This window comes from Diadema antillarum, unplaced genomic scaffold, assembly GCF_040938485.1.
Source record: "Diadema antillarum isolate AM-2024a unplaced genomic scaffold, OU_Dant_1.0 seq00000163_RagTag, whole genome shotgun sequence".
In the NCBI taxonomy this organism is placed as follows: domain Eukaryota; kingdom Metazoa; phylum Echinodermata; class Echinoidea; order Diadematoida; family Diadematidae; genus Diadema; species Diadema antillarum.
Window position 1 is genome coordinate 1 of NW_027271234.1, and position 17,713 is coordinate 17,713.

Below are 17,713 nucleotides of genomic sequence, written 5' to 3' on the forward strand. Positions count from 1 at the left end.
CGATTAGAGTGTGAAAGAAGCTGAGAGATCAAGAGATGGGTAGAGGGGGAAAGGGGGGGGGGGTTTAACAAGTACAAGGTGTAGTTGGAGAGAGCAAGATAGAGCTTCCAGAGATCCCCTTTTCAGACGAGAGTTTTCTTGTATAAAATATGTACGTACAACGTATGGATGTAACACGCTTTTTCCCAACTGAATGCCCGCATATCTATACGTCATTACAGTATAGCACATTTTTCAAAACATTTTTTTTTTTTTTAGTATCGTTTCGTATGATTATGCTATGACCATGCAACATTTTTTAAACGTCTGAAAGCTTTTGCGTATCCATACATCATGTAAGTGGGTGGGGCTTATTCGCAACATGCGCTTAGGGCCCGACCTCTACTACAGATGAGTCCAGCTCAAAGTATAAACACGAAGCGCAAAACTTGCACAGAGTTTGTTCTGCGCATTGGAGAGACTTGTACATTTAATTGAGCTTCCCATGAAAGCTCAACTGAGCGCAACGTCTGAATGCTCCCATACGATTATCAAATAATGGGTGTTACGTCTGAATGGACTCACATCGTATGAATACACGAGAAGTCGATACGTCTGAAAGGACCCTTGGTCAGTTATAGGGAGATTATGAAAGAAAGGTTTAAAGAAGGCATAAAAAGAGAATGATGGAATGGATGATTAGGGAGGAGAGAAGAGAGAGAGAATGTGAAAAAGGAGATGAAGAGATAGGTAGAGAGATGATGAGGAAGAAAGACCCCAGCCAATCCTCCTTGAACCTGACGGTGAGGATTCGTCTTCATCTCAGCCAGGCCCTGTGTCGTTCCCCCCTCTCTCGCTGCGCTGCGTCCTTGAACACTTGATGGCTGTTTTGACACATTGTCACAATCTTCTCCTGTCTCTGTTGGTCCTGTTCATCAGTTTGCTAGTTTAAAGGATCAGTCCACTTTTCCAATTGATCTGGCCATGGTTTCCATCAGAGTTGATGGAAGCAAAATGCAAGAATCCTTTTTGAGTACATGTTAGCAGCTTGTTTATTCTCTAAACCATGTGATTTGAGATAATATTCCATGTCTAACAGCCCAATGTGATGCAGCTCTGGTAGATGATATGATGTTGTTGATATAAGAGGTTTGCACAGAATAGCGTACTTTTTTGTAACTGTTTATCAGTTTCATATTACTGTTGTTTGTGAGGAAAAAGATGAAGAAAGCTTCAATGGGATGTGTTCGATTGCATGGTATAAATTGATGTATGGATACAGAGGTGCATCTCACTCCTCTCCCAGAGATCTGAACATCTATCATGTGGTGATGAGAGAAGGATCAAGTCTTTAAAGAACCATCACAGCAAGAGGCTGAGGAGGGCTTTGCAGGACGGTGCCGAGATCTTCTCTATCACATGTAACCCAGTACAGCAAGACTCTCTGAGATGGGGAGCATTTCACTTTACTAGGCCAAGGCACCGAGGCATTGTACTTCTGTGATTGACAGCAGCATACAGATAAAATGAACTTCATTACATGTATTGGCATCGGTCTGCAGAGCGGAAGATCCTGGCTCTACACAGCGGTAGGCTGTGGTATCTAGTTTGCGCCAAGGGTAGTCATAACTGTAATGTATGTACTTGTAAATAAGCTCATAGAGTTATGCTTTGTTGGCAGTATTTCGCTTGGAGTTTTCTGACACCTTTCCTCATGCGAGAGTGATTGCAACATTTGCCGTGTCCAGAATGCGCCAATTGGGACGCTGACTTTTCGTCGCATCTTCCATTTCACTGCCATCGTCCCCCCTATTATGCGCTAATCTACGGACAAATTTGCTGAGCCGACAGGAAAGATAACTTTCCACTCGCCTCTTCCAATATACCTGTAATTAGCGCGCATCTGGCTCCTGTTTGCTCTCCAAAGTGGCACTAATTAAGTTTGATATGCTCTCCAAGCACCCCTGCTCCTACTGAAAAGGCCCCACCATGTGCCTGCCCATGTCTCAGCGTGTATGTTGTGAATGTCCGTATGGGAGGGATCGTTGGATTATGACAGCGTTCTACTCACATGCCACCACTCAGTTGTCTTCAAGACATGTATCTGCTACCAGCCACGTTGGGTTTGTGCAGCTTTTTTTTTACTCTGGACTTCAGCTCCCAAGAGGAATCTAATTTCCGGCGTTGCATACGTGTACGTAGTTCCAGAACATCGTCCAGAGGACAGTGTTTTCTACAGACGAAAGTTGTACGGCACTGAGGCAAAACATTGTCTTCCTTTGATTGCACTGTCGTTCTGATCCCTTTAAAACACACAATGGCCTGCATTCTTGCTGATACGGTGAGTACTCTCAAGCTTGACTTCATGTTTAAAAAACCTCACATAGCATGTTTTTCATCAAATCTGGCATATTTGTATCCAATTGCCAATGTGGCAACAACATAACCGCTTCTACTGTTCAATATCCACACTTGTTGGTTATGTTTGCAGTGACCTTGATGTTGGTGTGTGTGCGCTTGCTCCTAGAGCCATTCGGTCACACCAGAGGAGAACAATGTTTCTTCTAAGTTTCCGAGTAACATCTGCCCACTCAGTTGAGTTTTCTAGGATTTATATGTGCCAGAAAATATCTTGATTCTCAAGAGTCAGATGTGATCTTATTCCTCAGTGTCTTATCATGAAATCAGATGTCTGGAATGATTCATGGCCAAGTCCCCTCGTGACTTTAGCTTGTCTCGGTAAAGAGCACTCCTTTGCATACTGGCCGTTCCATTGTAACATTAAACTTGCAATCGTATCACTTCTGTTGAGTCATGGCAAAAGCAGGCGTTCAGGGAAACTCATTGGAATGGCTCTCCTTAGAGTCATAGCTCATGTTGTTAGTCAGGCCTGACCTTCTTCTGGTCCAATTTTATGTGCAATCAAGGAACGTGCTGTCCATCTTAGTCACAGAAGAAATCACTTGCTGCACCCCATGATCAAATGCACAGTGATAAATTGCTTGTGTCGATACATTAATGTGGCTGGTTTGCAAAGCTCAAGTTGGATGATAGACTTTTTCGATACAATTTACGTGTATATTTGTGCGGGTTGGAGAGGGTGGGATACCGTACAGTAATTCAAGACAACATAAAGACAACGTTTGCGTAAAAGTTACGTGATGGTAGCTAGTCATCAAAAATAAGAACATGCCCCCTTAACTATGACGTGCATCCACATGATGAAGGTAATCACTGATGGTAGCTAATCACTGTTGATAAACTCTTGCCCCCATAACTATATGTGCATGAGCGAGTCCCACTCGATGATTGAACCTCAGAACTGGAAGAAATATACGCATGCAGCGCTTGCGAAACCTGATGATGTGTGACGACACAGCTGCGTACAACATGAACTGGAGGTTGACCTGGAAGCTGAGGGGTAGGGGGTTCATGGAGAGGTCTAGCTTTTGAGTTCATTGATGGTCGTGTCCACACGACGCCTAAATATGAGTGTGGACAATTACAATTGCAATAATTACAAACTACGTGTAGTTATTTCACAGTGCTTTACATCACATCATCATTCCCCCCCCCCCCCCCCCCCCCCCCCCGTGGCTTGTGGATCGAGCGTAAACCCTGTGAGATTTTGTGGTTCTTGTTCAGTAGTGAATTAAGATAGCTAACTTTCAATTGCATGTGGTACTCAACTATGAGCCTATCATCAAAGAAAAGCTGAACTTGAAGTCAAGGGGACATCATGTTAACGTAACTAATGATAGAAAGAGATTGGAATTGAGCGAGAGACTTCAGGCAGTTGATGAGAAAGACAAAAAACAAAAACAAAGAGATTATGTAAAGTGAAGGTGGAAAAAGAAATAGGCAGAGAGAAGGCTAAGTAGCAATAAATGACTGTCATAAGTTTGTGTATGCCATAGACAGCTGACACATTAATGAGAGGAACAGAATGAAAAGCTTGGATGGTTGGGTCACAGAGAGGGTAGACTGAGGACAGAGAGAAAGTGTGTTAGGTATGTGACCTTCATACAGTACCAAAAGGTGATATGTCCTCTCCTTAGATGCACAATTGCTTTAGTTTAATGCCTTTTGTAGTTCTTTTATGTTTGAGACATTTCTCCACTGAACAAATTGAAAGTCTTTTTTTTTTTAATGTTTGAGATATTTCTACAGAACAAATTGAAAGTGGTTCTTTTATGTTTGAGACGTTACTTTTAAAAAAATTTCAGAACTTTTAGGAGTTAATGCCTTACTGCTGATTTCCTGTATTTTCTTTTTATAAGTGCATTCACTGTACTGCAATGTGATGGTGCGTCTACATCATGCAAGTCACAATCTACTTTTCTACGGTGATATCTTCCCACCTCTCTTCCACTGTTTTTGTTTGTTTGTTTGCTTGAAATCTTCATAGAAATGCACATTCATTGCCTCAAAAGGAATGAATCTACCATAAAGGTTCAGATAGCTTCAGAAGCCTGTGGCATATATGTCTGCATTTAAACTCATTTGTGGTACCAGTCAAGAGATGAATGACTAAATCAAGGCTGGTCATTGAGTTTACTCAGAGTTTCTGCATTTGAGGCACTGGGATAGGAGTAATACCTTGGCAGTAGGCTGTGCACCTGCTGTAGTTCCTGAACATCCGGATTTGGCATCCTATATTAACAATGACACTAGCCTTGGAGATGAACATCATCCATGATGAGGATAGGTATGGATCAAAGAATGTTATCCCCTTTTTTGAACAAGGAATTCAAGCAGATAAAAATATGATTCTTTATGATATTTACTGCAATATTGTGCCATTTAGATGTATATAATATGAAATATTATATCATTTAGTAGCTATTCAATTGATTATTTCACATATAACGTGATCCTGTGCTCAGTGTAGTGGGTGATTGATGACTTCAGTTGTTATACATGACATATCATTGCTTATCTGTTGTTGTTGTAGGATGGGTATGTCAGAGCTTGATTCAATTTCGGTCATTATTTGTTTTATGACTTCACTAATGGTTACGTAATTAGTTTATTTGATCATACACCTTTCGTTCATATTCCTTTTTGTGATCTCATTCCTGACCTTGTAAAGGCTGACAATTCAAGATACGCCTTAGCTTTGTCAATGTTGGAGCCTGCTGTCTGGGCCTGGCTGTTATTGCATGATTGATTATTCATATGTGAGCTTCTCATCAGCCCATTGCTTTTAGAACAGTTAAAGACCTTGTATCTAGGGCCCGACCTCCATTTTGCCACGAGTGCCAAAAGGTGGCGGACGAACTATAAGGGGAGAGGAACGTTGACATTTCTGATTTTTGCATCCTTAAGGCCCTGATGCGAATCAGATTGGACAGGCGATACGTTTTGCAGTCACCGGTGGGGGAATACTTGCGAAAAGTCCCAGGCCTTGGGACAGTGCTACCGTGTAGCTCTGTGATGCTTGGCATAGATGCCTGGTGATGTGGTAACTGGTGTAAGAACCTGCATCACCGTGACAATCGGGAGTCTTCTCTCTCTCTCGCTGGCTGTGGATGAACAGTAGGAGGCAAGGACAAGCCAAGGGGCTCAAGAATGCTGGAGAGTGCAGAAACGCAGCCACAAAAGATTCTGGGCGATTGATATTATTGCTAGATAGATTTTGCTGGCAGCGAATTGGAAGAAAATTTACCGGTCCGATTTGCCATTATCAGAGAATAGTAGTCGCAGTGTCATGAAGGAGAATGCAGCGTCTTCATATTCCAGGGATGGTTGGTTGATGCAAATGCCCCAGTGTTGGCACTCTTGCTCCCGGCATGTCAACTCTCCGTTGTCCCGACGTCGTGATGCCTGCTTAACGACAGAATGCTATGAAAGCTTGTCCCAGATGTCGGAGACATCACCTTAATAAGCTTCTCAACGTTGATTTTTGTGTTGTTATCATCAAACGGCTTTATATACCAGACTCTTATGCTGTCTGCTGGAGGCATTTGGAAAGGAAAATATATATTCAATAGAGTATACGTCACAGGATACTAGTACATGAAATATGTGAAGAAAAAACAGCGACAAAAAGGATGGAGTCGTAGATTGTGCTATCTGTAACATCCCTGGATAGATTGACCAAGAAGAAGTATCACTTGATTGGGGGAGCGGGGGTTCGTGGTCCATTTCATGTGGTTATGATTACTGCCCTCTCTACTGAACATGAAGTCCAATATTTAACTCCGTAAGTGGTCGTATAAAGTGGATGTAGCAGTCTTGGCAGGGATATTGGTCAGTGGCGTAGTGGTTGCCTTGAATTCTGACATGGATGGAGATGAAGTCTTCCTGCCACAGGTGGAAGAAGTCTTTCTTCCACAGCTGGATGAAGGGCCCATCCTGCATCATTGGGGAATGAATGCCACAAGTGCCACGCCCATGTATGTAAGTGGTCTCGGATACTATCTTAGCACTGTCTCATCATCTGTCTGTTTGTCTGACTGCCTGTCTGTTTCTTGTTCTCTGTATGTGTGGAGACAGAGAAGGACTCTGTACACTTGTTTGCTGCGAAGATGATAAATTGTTGATATGCTTGAACTCTTCCCACCCACCCCTTCAAAGCAACACGTAAAACATAAAAGTGGTGATTTATACCATCACATACTATGCTTTCTGGCAGTCATGCTTTCCATTGTGCATCCCAGTTTGGTTATCATCACAAATTTATCTCCTTTTTCTGCTTGCAATATTGAAAAAGCAAAGAAAGAAAAAAAGAGGACATATTTCATGCTATTGTCAAGCTGAAGTTAACTGTCAGTTTTAGGTGACATGACATATCGTCGCTGGGGCGACAGTGACAGCTGCTCCAGTCTTATTTTCTCCAAGGACTTAGGATTAGGGTTAGGGTTGTGTTAGGGTTAAAGGTTTAGTTTCATGTGAGGATTAGGATTAGGGCTAGTGTTATGTTTGTGTGGTATAGAATTTATGTTTGGCACAGCATGCAGATATTTCATGGGAGTAATTGTCGCAGGAGCAAATGTCGTGGAACCCAGTTTTAAAACTTGTCACAAAATGGGTAATCCACAGTGTGAAGAGATGAAAAGTGTATGAAGGGACTCATGTCTGATAGCATCTGCAGTCTGAGTATGATGACATTGCTTGAATTTTAAGCTTGTAGTTTCGACACACGTCACACCAAGACATGTATGATGACAATGCTTGACTTTCAGCTAACTTAAACTCATATGCTACCTTTTTCAGGTCCTTGTATTTTGTATTGCTAATAGATTATCATTCTGAGCAGTCTCAAGATCCTTAAAGGACAAGTTCACCTTCATAGACATGTGGGTTGAGTGAATGCAGCAATATTAGCAGAACACATCAGTGAGAGTTTGAGCAAAATCGGACAATCCGTTAAAAAGTTATGAAGTTTCTGCTCAGTCACAGCTGGATGAAAAGACTACTATAGCTTGTGATGTCACATGAGTACAATGATATAAAGAAAGAATAAAGAAAATTCAACATATTTCCATTTTTCTCGCGTAACAAAAGAACACTCGACTTCTCTCTTTCAGTAGGCAGGGGGAATAATATTACCCTTAACATACATCAGTGGCAAGTCGAAGAAATGTGCACTTTATTCCAAAAGTAAAGTTTTGTGAAATTCTCTTTTTATTTTCCTTATATAGTTGTACGCATATGACATCATTCACTGTAGTAGTCTTCTCTTCCAGCAGTGACTGCGCTGATACTTAAAATATTTTTAACTTTTGAATGGATTGTCCAATTTTCGTCAAACCTTCACAGATGTGTTCTGCTAATATTGCTGCATTCTCTCAATCCTTATGTATATGAAGGTTGACTTGTCCTTTAACATGAAATAGGGCCATGTGAAAGTTTTTCTCTCGGCTCATATGAGGCCGATAGATGGACATTTTGACTGATGTGCAGCTAAGCTATGGGAGATGTTTCAAGCAGCATCTTCCTATGTTCCTTGTGTCACTGTTGTTCATGAGTACCTCCAAGGCTCACAGTGGCTGATGCAGACTGATGCAGGTTTACACCGCGGACAGAGAGGATGTGGATGGCTAATTGAAATCGAGAGATTCTAATTCCAAATGTCAGCACGGGACGGGGCAAATTGCAGTCCATTTACTGCTCCGTTTTCGCTCTGCGGTCCATCCGATATTTGGCTAGGGGAATACTCAGGTGCTTTGTTTTGGTATAAGGCTGAGCGTTTGCCGTGGAGAAGGAAAAAAAAAGGAAGAAACTTCTATGCATTAACAGCTTCTTGCTGCTGTCTTGAAACCTCCTGCAAAGAGTGTTCATCTTTGCTAACAAATGTGATCGTTGTGGCGAAGTATAATTTGCATTTGTTTTTAGCCTTTGTGTGCCTGTGGAAGAAAAAACACATGCTTTCTATGTACACCAGAGAGGTTTCCTACTGAAGGTAGGGAAGAAAAACAACATAACAAACCCAGGTGTGCTAACCAGAAGTACTTCAAAGTGCAGTGCCAGTGCAAGTAATGGGTTTGTTGAGATAAGGAAATCATCTGCCCTGGGTGTTGCATAACTCGTCGGCTGGCAGCGAGGGCGCTGGGTTTAATTTGGGTACTCTGCTGCTATGTCATTGAGGCGCACAAAGACGTGTTATCGCTGTTGCTATTTCAGGCACTGTGGAGGATATACACATGTCATATATCCGTCCGATCGGTGTGATATGAATAGTTGAGCACACACAGAACAGATGAAATACTTCTGTTTGATTTACCACATAGTTTTATAGATTTAGAGTGTTGGGTCGAATTTTTTGTTTACATGTGACGCGTAATCTATTTCGGTTGGTAGCCATGAGGTCATTGTGAGAAAAAGATAATTCTAAGGTGTATCAGATCTAGTTGTTCAATACAGTATGCCTTATGTTGTCCAGAGTGTACAAATGTAGTTTCCATCAATTATGATTATATTCAAAGGAGGGTCGTGATGAGCAATTAGCAGATTAAATGATTTAATGCCTAACAAAGAAAGAATCCTCAACTTCTTCAAGGATGTTTTAATGTGATGGTTGTAGATTTGGATGTAGTTCACATGAGAGTTTCAACTGATCCATAAAAATTGAGAAGGTTGAGGTATGATGTCTGATTAAGATACGGTATGGATTATGTCAATTCTTGTCAAAAGTGTGAATGGGGTCCTACCCCTTTCTGTAATGACATACACTGCTCTCCTTTTTTGACTCTCCCAGGAACACAGCAACCTTACAGTACAACTGTAAACATGTTTGCAAACAGCACTGAAAGAGCTAAACCCCACCATTGCCAAAGGCAAAGCTTTCATGTACTGTGGCAATGACATTCTGAGACAGACACTCCTAGAGGGTTAAAGAGACATAATCCTTGCATGTCAAATGGATGAGAACTGAAGGCTAGGCATTCCTGACAGTAGTTTCATATTGGATATGTTGTAGTGTGACAGAATATTGAGCTTCTTAGTCAACTAGGTGGTAAATGGGGCGGTGAAAATGTCATGGTTTTGAGCACACACCCCGCTCGTTACGCTCCTAACAGAGCACAGTCAGCGCCTCTCATCCGCATCACCTCAAAAATTCTGCAAGATCACCTCGGGTTTGTAACTTGCCGGTGTGGGAAGTTCAAATGGCTACTTCTCCCTGCACGGATGAGGGAACGTCACTCTGCGTGGCGCAGCGGACAAACTGGTTTCGCAACGGATCGCATTAAGCAAGTCGATTTGAGTGAAGTATCAACAACGTCTTCCCCGTGGGAGGATGCATGGGGGGGGGGGGGGAGTGCGGGGCGGGTGGGTTAGGCGCACCAGTGCAGCCTCTGTGTGCAGCATGCATGTGCCTGTGTGTTTACAAGTCACTGCAATCATCGTGTGCTCCTCCATCTCAGCGCAAGTGTGATGGTGTATGTATGTATGTGTGCGTGTGTGTGTGTGTGTGTGTGTATATGTGTGTATCTATGTGTTGCTCCTTTGGACAGAGATGGGTGCATCCTCCCATCATAGATATGATGCTCCTGCCGTCATCCCTCCTAGCTCTCCGAGAGAATTGATGCACAGAAGCTGGGCATGAATGCATGCTGTTCTCTCTTTTTTTCCCCTTTTCCTCTCTCTTCTCTTTTCCTTCTTTGTCTTCTTTTTCTGCGAGCAAATGGAGGCATACGATGCAGCAGCAGGTTACCGGTGGTGCCAACGTGAAGTGGGGTTGTAATATAAATGACATGCTAGGATGGCACACTGTAGGCAGAATGGAGTCACCGGCTTGGCTTCCTAACGAAGTGTGATGGTGAGCAAATGAAGAAGATGGAGAAGGAGTTGTGCTTGACAGATCAGATGGAAGAAAGGATGAATACTCCAGAGGAGAGGGGAGTCAATGGAGAGAGATGCATATAATTACATTGTATGTCTACATGTTAGATAGATAGATAGATAGATAGATAGATAGATAGATAGATAGAGATAAGGGGGAGAGAGAGATGGATGGAATAAAGGGATGGCATATGGATGGGTGGATAGACAGATAGACACACAAATAGAGAAAGAGACAGATAGAAATAAAGTAGGTTGTTTTACTGCTGTTGAGGTATATGAATATGCAGATAATATGATTCAGCAATCAAATTAGTATACCTAGTTTCCATGCTTATTAAATGTGCCATAGTAGACTTTTATTGTTATTGATATCCAATTATGATTATTACTGTTATGATGATGATGATGGTGATTATGATAATGATAACAATAATGATAATGATGATAATAATAATAATAATAATAATAATGAAGATGATGATAATGATAATAATAATGATAATAATAATAATGATAATAATAATAATAATAATAATAATAATAATTATAACATTTAATATTATCATTATTATTATCATTATCATTATTGTTATTATCATTATCATTATTGTTATTATCATTATCATTATTGTTATTATTAGCACTGTCATTACCATTATTATTTTTATTTTTCATTTTCATTATCATTGTTGTGTTCTTACTACTACTACTATTTATCATTACCATCATCATCATCAGCATTATTCTGATTTATATCGTCTATATCAAATTGTAAAAAATATGCAGATGACAATGATGTTACATTTTTCCTCTCACTGTCTGTCATTCAGACATCTACAATGTAGGCATTTACACAAACATTATTACATGGTTACAGTATGCAGGGTGAGGAGCTCACGTGGATATACGTGCAATTAATGCATGCACACACACATACACACATGTACATATGGACATTTCCAGAATGGAAAGAAAACAAGAGTCTGTATAAAAGCTCCAACACTCGAGCACCTCGCACAAGTGTAGTGTCTTCCTTCCAAGATGCAGAGCGTGAAAGCGAGACGGAAAGAGAAATAATGGGGCTCGAGTTGCATTCCTGCACACATATGTAAGCATATCCCTGTGACACAATCTATCACTATGTCACTTTTCCCCTCCTCTCGTCCCTCTCTACCTCTCCCGCTCTTTTTCACACTCCCTTTTTCCTCTTTGATATCTGTGCTCTTCCCTACTCTTTTTTCTAATCTTTCATTGGTGCATGTGTGTGTGTGTGTGTGTGTGTGTGTGTGTGTGTGTGTGTGTGCATACGCGCACGCGTGTCTCTCTCTCTCGCTCTCTTTCGGTTTGTCTCGGGAGAGCACATTTCTACACCAAACGCAAACCTGGCCGCAGTCTATGGTTCCCGCTCCCCCTTGACCAAACACGAGGGGAAGAAGAAGAAGGAAGTAAAAATCAATGCAGCTTTGTCCTCTATTTGATAGAGAGGTGCCAAACGCTGCTGGCTGCCGGTGCTTCTTGGCGGCCCGAGGGGCTGGGGGGGGGGGGGGGGGGGGCTAAAAAACGCGATGATGCCGAGTGCTGGCGGAACGGAAGACCACGCTCTGGCCAAGTCTGTTTGGTGGGTGTTTCTTGCCCAGCACGGCCATTTACAGCTGCTAATTACAGAGTTCCCATGTACACAGGATGGAGGGATGGGAAAACATTGAGGAAATTCAGACTTTACCCCCCCCCCCCCAAAAAAAAAAAAAAAAACCCAACAACAACAAAGAAAACAAACAAACAAACAAACAAACAAGCAAGCAAACAACGAAAACATGATCACTCATTTGTACTATGTACTAAGAAAATAATGCTTAATGCTGATTAAATATTTTCTGTAAGTCTGAAGGCAATCTTGAATTATGTTCCTTCTACACATGTTTTACATATCACGTGAGGGCAATCGTGGTCTGGGAGTGTTTCAAATACATTGTATGCATTATGCAGTCTGAAAGGTGTGACCTCTAAAATAACTTTGGAGTGATGACGCTCAGAATAAACTTGCATTCACTTCCACCATCTACGTACTCTTGCACAGGCAGTATTAAAGTGTCCTAGAAGAGTTGTGTTTTTTAAAGGTATGGATGTTGTGGCATCGCTGTTGTATGGAGCGCCATTTTCATTTCGCATTCGGCGCGGAGATTCAAGTCTGTATATCATGTGAACGTTCCATAATTTAACTCAAAAGCAGGTTTAGAACCACTTCTGCTTTTTGAGAAATGTGATTAAAAACAAGCTCTTTTGTAAGTCTGAAACCCCTCATAGTCTCTGAGTGTTAGGCCTCCGGAGTATGAAATGAAACATTTAAGCATTTGCCTATGTGATCCATGTAAACAGACATCAACTTTCAGCCTTTTGAATGTCTTTTTTGGAAGGGGGAGGGGACGGAAAATTTTCTCTCTCTGTGTGTCTAGAAGTCAGATTTGTTTTGCAGTATTCAGAGAGGAAGAGTTTGGTGCCATCTTGTAATACATCTTGATAAAGCAAAAAGTCATCTTTTGACATTTACTCCACGATTAGATTTTAGTCAAAACTTTTCATCGGTGACATTTGAAACGATGCCCTATGATGGCAGGGCAACTGTATGATGATGCAGACAATAATCACGGCACCGGTCTCCTTATTGGCATAAGAAGACTGGTGAGAGGAGACTAGCTGCTGGTGAGCCGATGAGTAGAAAAGATTTCTGCCCTCGCATTGCTCTCTGTCGTGTGCGGGAATTAATAGCGCAGCATCCAAGATGCGGAGGGATCTCCCAGTCAGCCAGCGTATTCCAGTTATGATGAGATGCCAAGTGGCTGGCCGCTTGCTCCTGTCTGCTACTCGCTGCTGCTTCTCCCAACCACGTCAGCGATCCAGCTTATCACCGGTAGAAACTGTCACCGTGGTGACTTCATTCTCCTCATCCCCCCATCACTGTCATCATCCTCCAGGACCATCTTGTACCCCTTCTGTTCTTGTTACCATGGTTCTGTGATGCCTTTGGTGAGCATCCCGTGGAGCCGAGAGTGATGAGGATACCTGCCTCTTAAGCCATGTCTCCATGGAGATCTGAAGGCGGCATCTTCAGCGGCATCCACAAGTGACTATGGCTGATATGGCCTTTGCATCTTTACCCCATGGCAGCATCTGTGTGTGTGCTGTCTCCCTCCCAAGATGTCAGGAATCATATTTGCCCCGGGCTGGTAGAGTGAACCACATCTAAGGAGGTGTGGGGGATGCTGGAGGCTAAAAGGGATTTGTTATGACTTCTACCCATGACCTGATCCCGGGATTAAGTGTGACCATACTCAGAAAGCGACTTCAATATACTGTCCTTTCCAGCTCGTGTCGTATTGGAGAGCGAGTGATTGCTTTTGCGCAGTTCAAATCATACTGACATTTCATATTTCGTCCTCATGCAGTGCTGAAGGAATAACTGGAGATTTTGGGATCTAACCAGATTTTAGGAACAGCACACAGTGGCGATACTATGCCTAAAGGCTCTACTCGGGAATTTTATATGTTGCCATGAAAAGCGCGATTTCCCGTCAGTCATCTCGCTGCATTTGGCGTACATGCGTGGATACTCCAGATTTGGCAGCTTGGCGTGTCGGCTAATGGGATGCGGGTTTGCGGTAGCAAAGCTTCGTGACATTCTCTGATCAGCCACAGATGCATTTTCTCTTCTGAATTTCATCTTCCTCATTAGCATAACATTTAGATGGATTCCGTTCCCGAGTACACAGGCCTCGGAAAGAACGGCTGATTTGCTGGTGAATCCTTTCTCTTTTGTGTTCATCAAATCATGCGACTTCTCCACCCCCTCCCCCTTTCATTTCTCTTACTTGTCGACACCTGTGATAGAGTGATATGCTTATCTAAAGGAATTATGTCTTCCTTCTATTGAGATTTTAGCTCTGAAGAGCAGAATTTGTATGAAAGCAATACTCCTTGTTTTTGTCTACATATGTGTGTAGGTGTGTGTGCGTATGTTTGTTTGTGATGTCAAAATCTCTCAGGAGCTGGCATCACCAGAATGTATGACCTAATCCTAGCAAATGAGCTTTTTTGTTTAGTTATACCACCTATTAATGTATGTGAGATAAACTTTTAGTGGTGTGTTTCAGTGCATTTTTGTTGAGATGTCATGCGCTTTAGGTGTCATCAGAGTGTGTGAGACTCCTTGACCAATGGTCATTGGTCAGCTGAGGTCTAAAGTTATGTATTTGAATATGATAATCACAGTTGATCATGTTATCATAACTTTATCTGTCTATATATCTGTATAGACTCTATCTTATGTGCCATAAAGATGGGGACATTGTTGTAATATGAAATTTGTACTAATTCATTTTCTCAACATGGCATCATCACTTATCAGTGTATTCCCATTGCCTGAGGCAATTTTGCATATGTACCTCTGGGAGGAAAGCTTGATAAACTCTTTGAGACAAGACAAGACATTCATAAGTGGTTCATTTTCATACCCCGGCTGTTTTTGTGATTGTACATGTAGTTAACTGCACGATACATCAAGTTTCCTATCCGGAATGGGTAACGACATTGCCATATTCTCGACATTAACATCGATAATGGGATTTGCAGCGAGGCATTCAGGTTGTATATCAATTTATTGCGAGAGTAAATTTTGATTATTGAGATAGTGGCATAATGATTAATGCGTTTGTGACACTGTATGATTCTCGATAAAGTTCTGCCTTTATGTAGTGTAGCTGAAAGGGTAGAGAATTCAATTCATCCTAAGTACCGATATATGACAAGTCCATTGTGTCTTAAAAAGGATAAAATCTGAAGATTTAATTCCATTTTTTTTGTCCCCCCCCCCCCCCCATTATTGGATAATACACATCAGTGATATAATAATGTTGTGTGAGCACAACTTGAACATCATGGGCAGCAAAGTTATGACTGTCCAAACATTTAGTCATCTAACAGGGTACTCATCGAGAATCTTTAAATAGCCGTTTGCTCTTTGGCATACAAAATCATGAGCTAAATAGTATTTTATGACATGGGCATGGGAATTTACTTCTATATTTTGTCCGGAGACATACAGTAGATGGTGAATATTTTGAGAGTTTGATGTGTGATAAGCACCAGTTTTAAGCATTTTTAAAGTACATTGTAAGTCCCTCATCAGATAGAGCAAAACAATCCCTTTCCAGTGTTAGATTACAAGGAATATTGTTGAAGTTATTATTAAAAGCATCTTATATTTTCTTATTATTGTCTTTGTCTTATAGCAGCCGTAATCACAAATATTTCGCGGCCACAATAATGAAGTTAACTCATTTTGCAGTCAAGCTCTTCATATCATTTGGGTTTGTGTTTGTTTTTTTGTGAACTTTGCGAGTCAAAAATATTTGCAAATTTAACAATCTGCCAAAATATATATATTACTATTATGAGAGCGATAATCCAACATGAATTTACCATGTTCTGCTGAAAGGGGGTTCCCGATTGCTAATTCAACCTCCCATGAAATTGTGATACAACTCTCGATTTGTGAAATATGCCTGCAAAGTATTCAGAATATGCAAAAAAAAAAGGTTTTGCAGGACTCTTCTTTAGACACCAGCTATCACAGTACGTTGTGATAATCCCCAAGGAGAGATGTAGTTGACTTCTCTTGGAAGATGGAATTGATATTTGTGTCAGGCATCTGCTAACGATGTCGATGTCAATTCCAGTGATGTCACGGTCATGTGACTAAAACATGGCTACTTTAAAGGTTTCCTTAAAAAGCAGTTTAGGGTCCTATAAACCAATTTGACTGCTTGCCCGGGGCAATCAAAAATTTACTGCTAGGCAAGAGATATGAACAGACACGTGTCTTTGTAGTATGTGGGTCCCCTTACCCGAGCACCCATCCAGGCAAGTGGATGATACAATGTTTATTCATTGTTGCCCTGCTCTATTAAATGATGTACTGACATACCAAGGAGCTTCATGTGTTTGAACTTCCTTGGACAAACTGACCATATTGTGTGTCCTACATTGTATCTCTCCTGTCAATATCACAAATATGCTGTGTTGCTATCATGATTTTGTTGCCACACAACAGTTCATTTGCTAGATATTCCCTTTGGAGCTTATAGACAGCCAAGTGTGTGTAACATGAACTGTTGTAAAAGGTCACGCAGTGTGTCGAGTTGTGTTGCCAGGGAAATAAATACAATGCGTAGGATGCTGTTGTTGTGTTTGGTTTTTTTTGTAGAGCTCACAGATTTAATATAAATATATTTCTTTGACAAACCAAATTTTGTTTTCCCCTCTCAATGTACCATCAATATGCACCCCAGATGTCAATGTATTTTGCAAATCTTATTTCAAAAGACAATGTAATTTTCTTTGGACCATATGGCACAAAATTCGATCCCTGCACTTCTGAGATGTAACTTCAGAGGCAGTAGTCGATATTGCTCTACTTTAAACATAAATAAGTGACTAGGTTGACGTCCAAAGAAAACGATCTAAAAGTGAACATGGTGCGTTAATAATCCGCCAATCCTCTCGTAAACGCTCGGAAGATGAGCCATAAATATCTGCAGTCAAACACCCGCCATATGTAACGCTATCAACAAGCTGCTGCACTTGATTATGGCTGTCGTTAAAACGAGGCAGTTTATGTGGTGCAATAAGAGTCACAACCTGAACTCGCCTCAACTCCCGTAATGTCCCTGTTTAGTTGCAAGTGCCATTTTGGCTCCTGAACTGCATCCCTGGACATATTTAACTAACCACATGAGAATGACCGATGAAGATGTTGGCATACCACATGATATCATAATTATGGTGTAAATTTGATGCTCATGTGTGACTAGTAAACATGTACTTTGGGGAATGAAGGTGCTCGTAGCACATGGCATGATAAAATAAAATTGTTGCTGTTTCTCATCATTACTTTAGTGTGTAACTCATCTTGTGTGAAAAAAAGGAACAGGAAAAATACTCTTTGTTTTGACATGATTTTGTTAAAAAAGAAATGAAAGATTGGTGTATTTCATTTGCTAAGGTATTTGCAGTGATGTCAGCTGCAAAATTTGTGTTGCGTAGTCTCATACCTACTTGCAATATCGACAGTGAACTGTGATCACTTATTTGTTCTGTTCTGATACTGACAGTAGTAATTGGGTCCAGACATGTCATTAATATGATGTTATTGGTCTTTTTATTTCATTTTCACCTTTTGCTAGGGCGGACAGACATCTCTTATGTGCGCATCGCAAATTGGCAACCGAGAACTGGTTCAGGAATTACTACAGAAAGGTGCTGACGTCAAAGCCATGGACGAGGTAGGGTATCCTCTTACCCATGCATGGATTGAGCCAAAAACTCTTCCTCCTCCTTCTCATCTGTATCATTCTGACAGCCACTACCAACCATCCCCTCCTCCTCCCTA

At 41.3% G+C, this 17,713-nt stretch overlaps 1 protein-coding gene across 1 annotated transcript in view; it reads left to right on the plus strand.

Annotated features, from left to right (window-relative positions):
* Window positions 1–6,264: 6,264 nt before the first annotated feature.
* Window positions 6,265–17,713, plus strand: part of LOC139728095 (uncharacterized) — a 70,402-nt gene continuing 58,953 nt past the window's right edge. Inside the window, exons 1-3 of the mRNA XM_071639059.1 lie at window positions 6,265–6,381; window positions 13,036–13,293; window positions 17,508–17,606. Of these exons, the coding sequence (XP_071495160.1) occupies window positions 6,265–6,381; window positions 13,036–13,293; window positions 17,508–17,606 (474 nt within the window). The remainder of the gene's footprint in view (window positions 6,382–13,035; window positions 13,294–17,507; window positions 17,607–17,713) is intronic.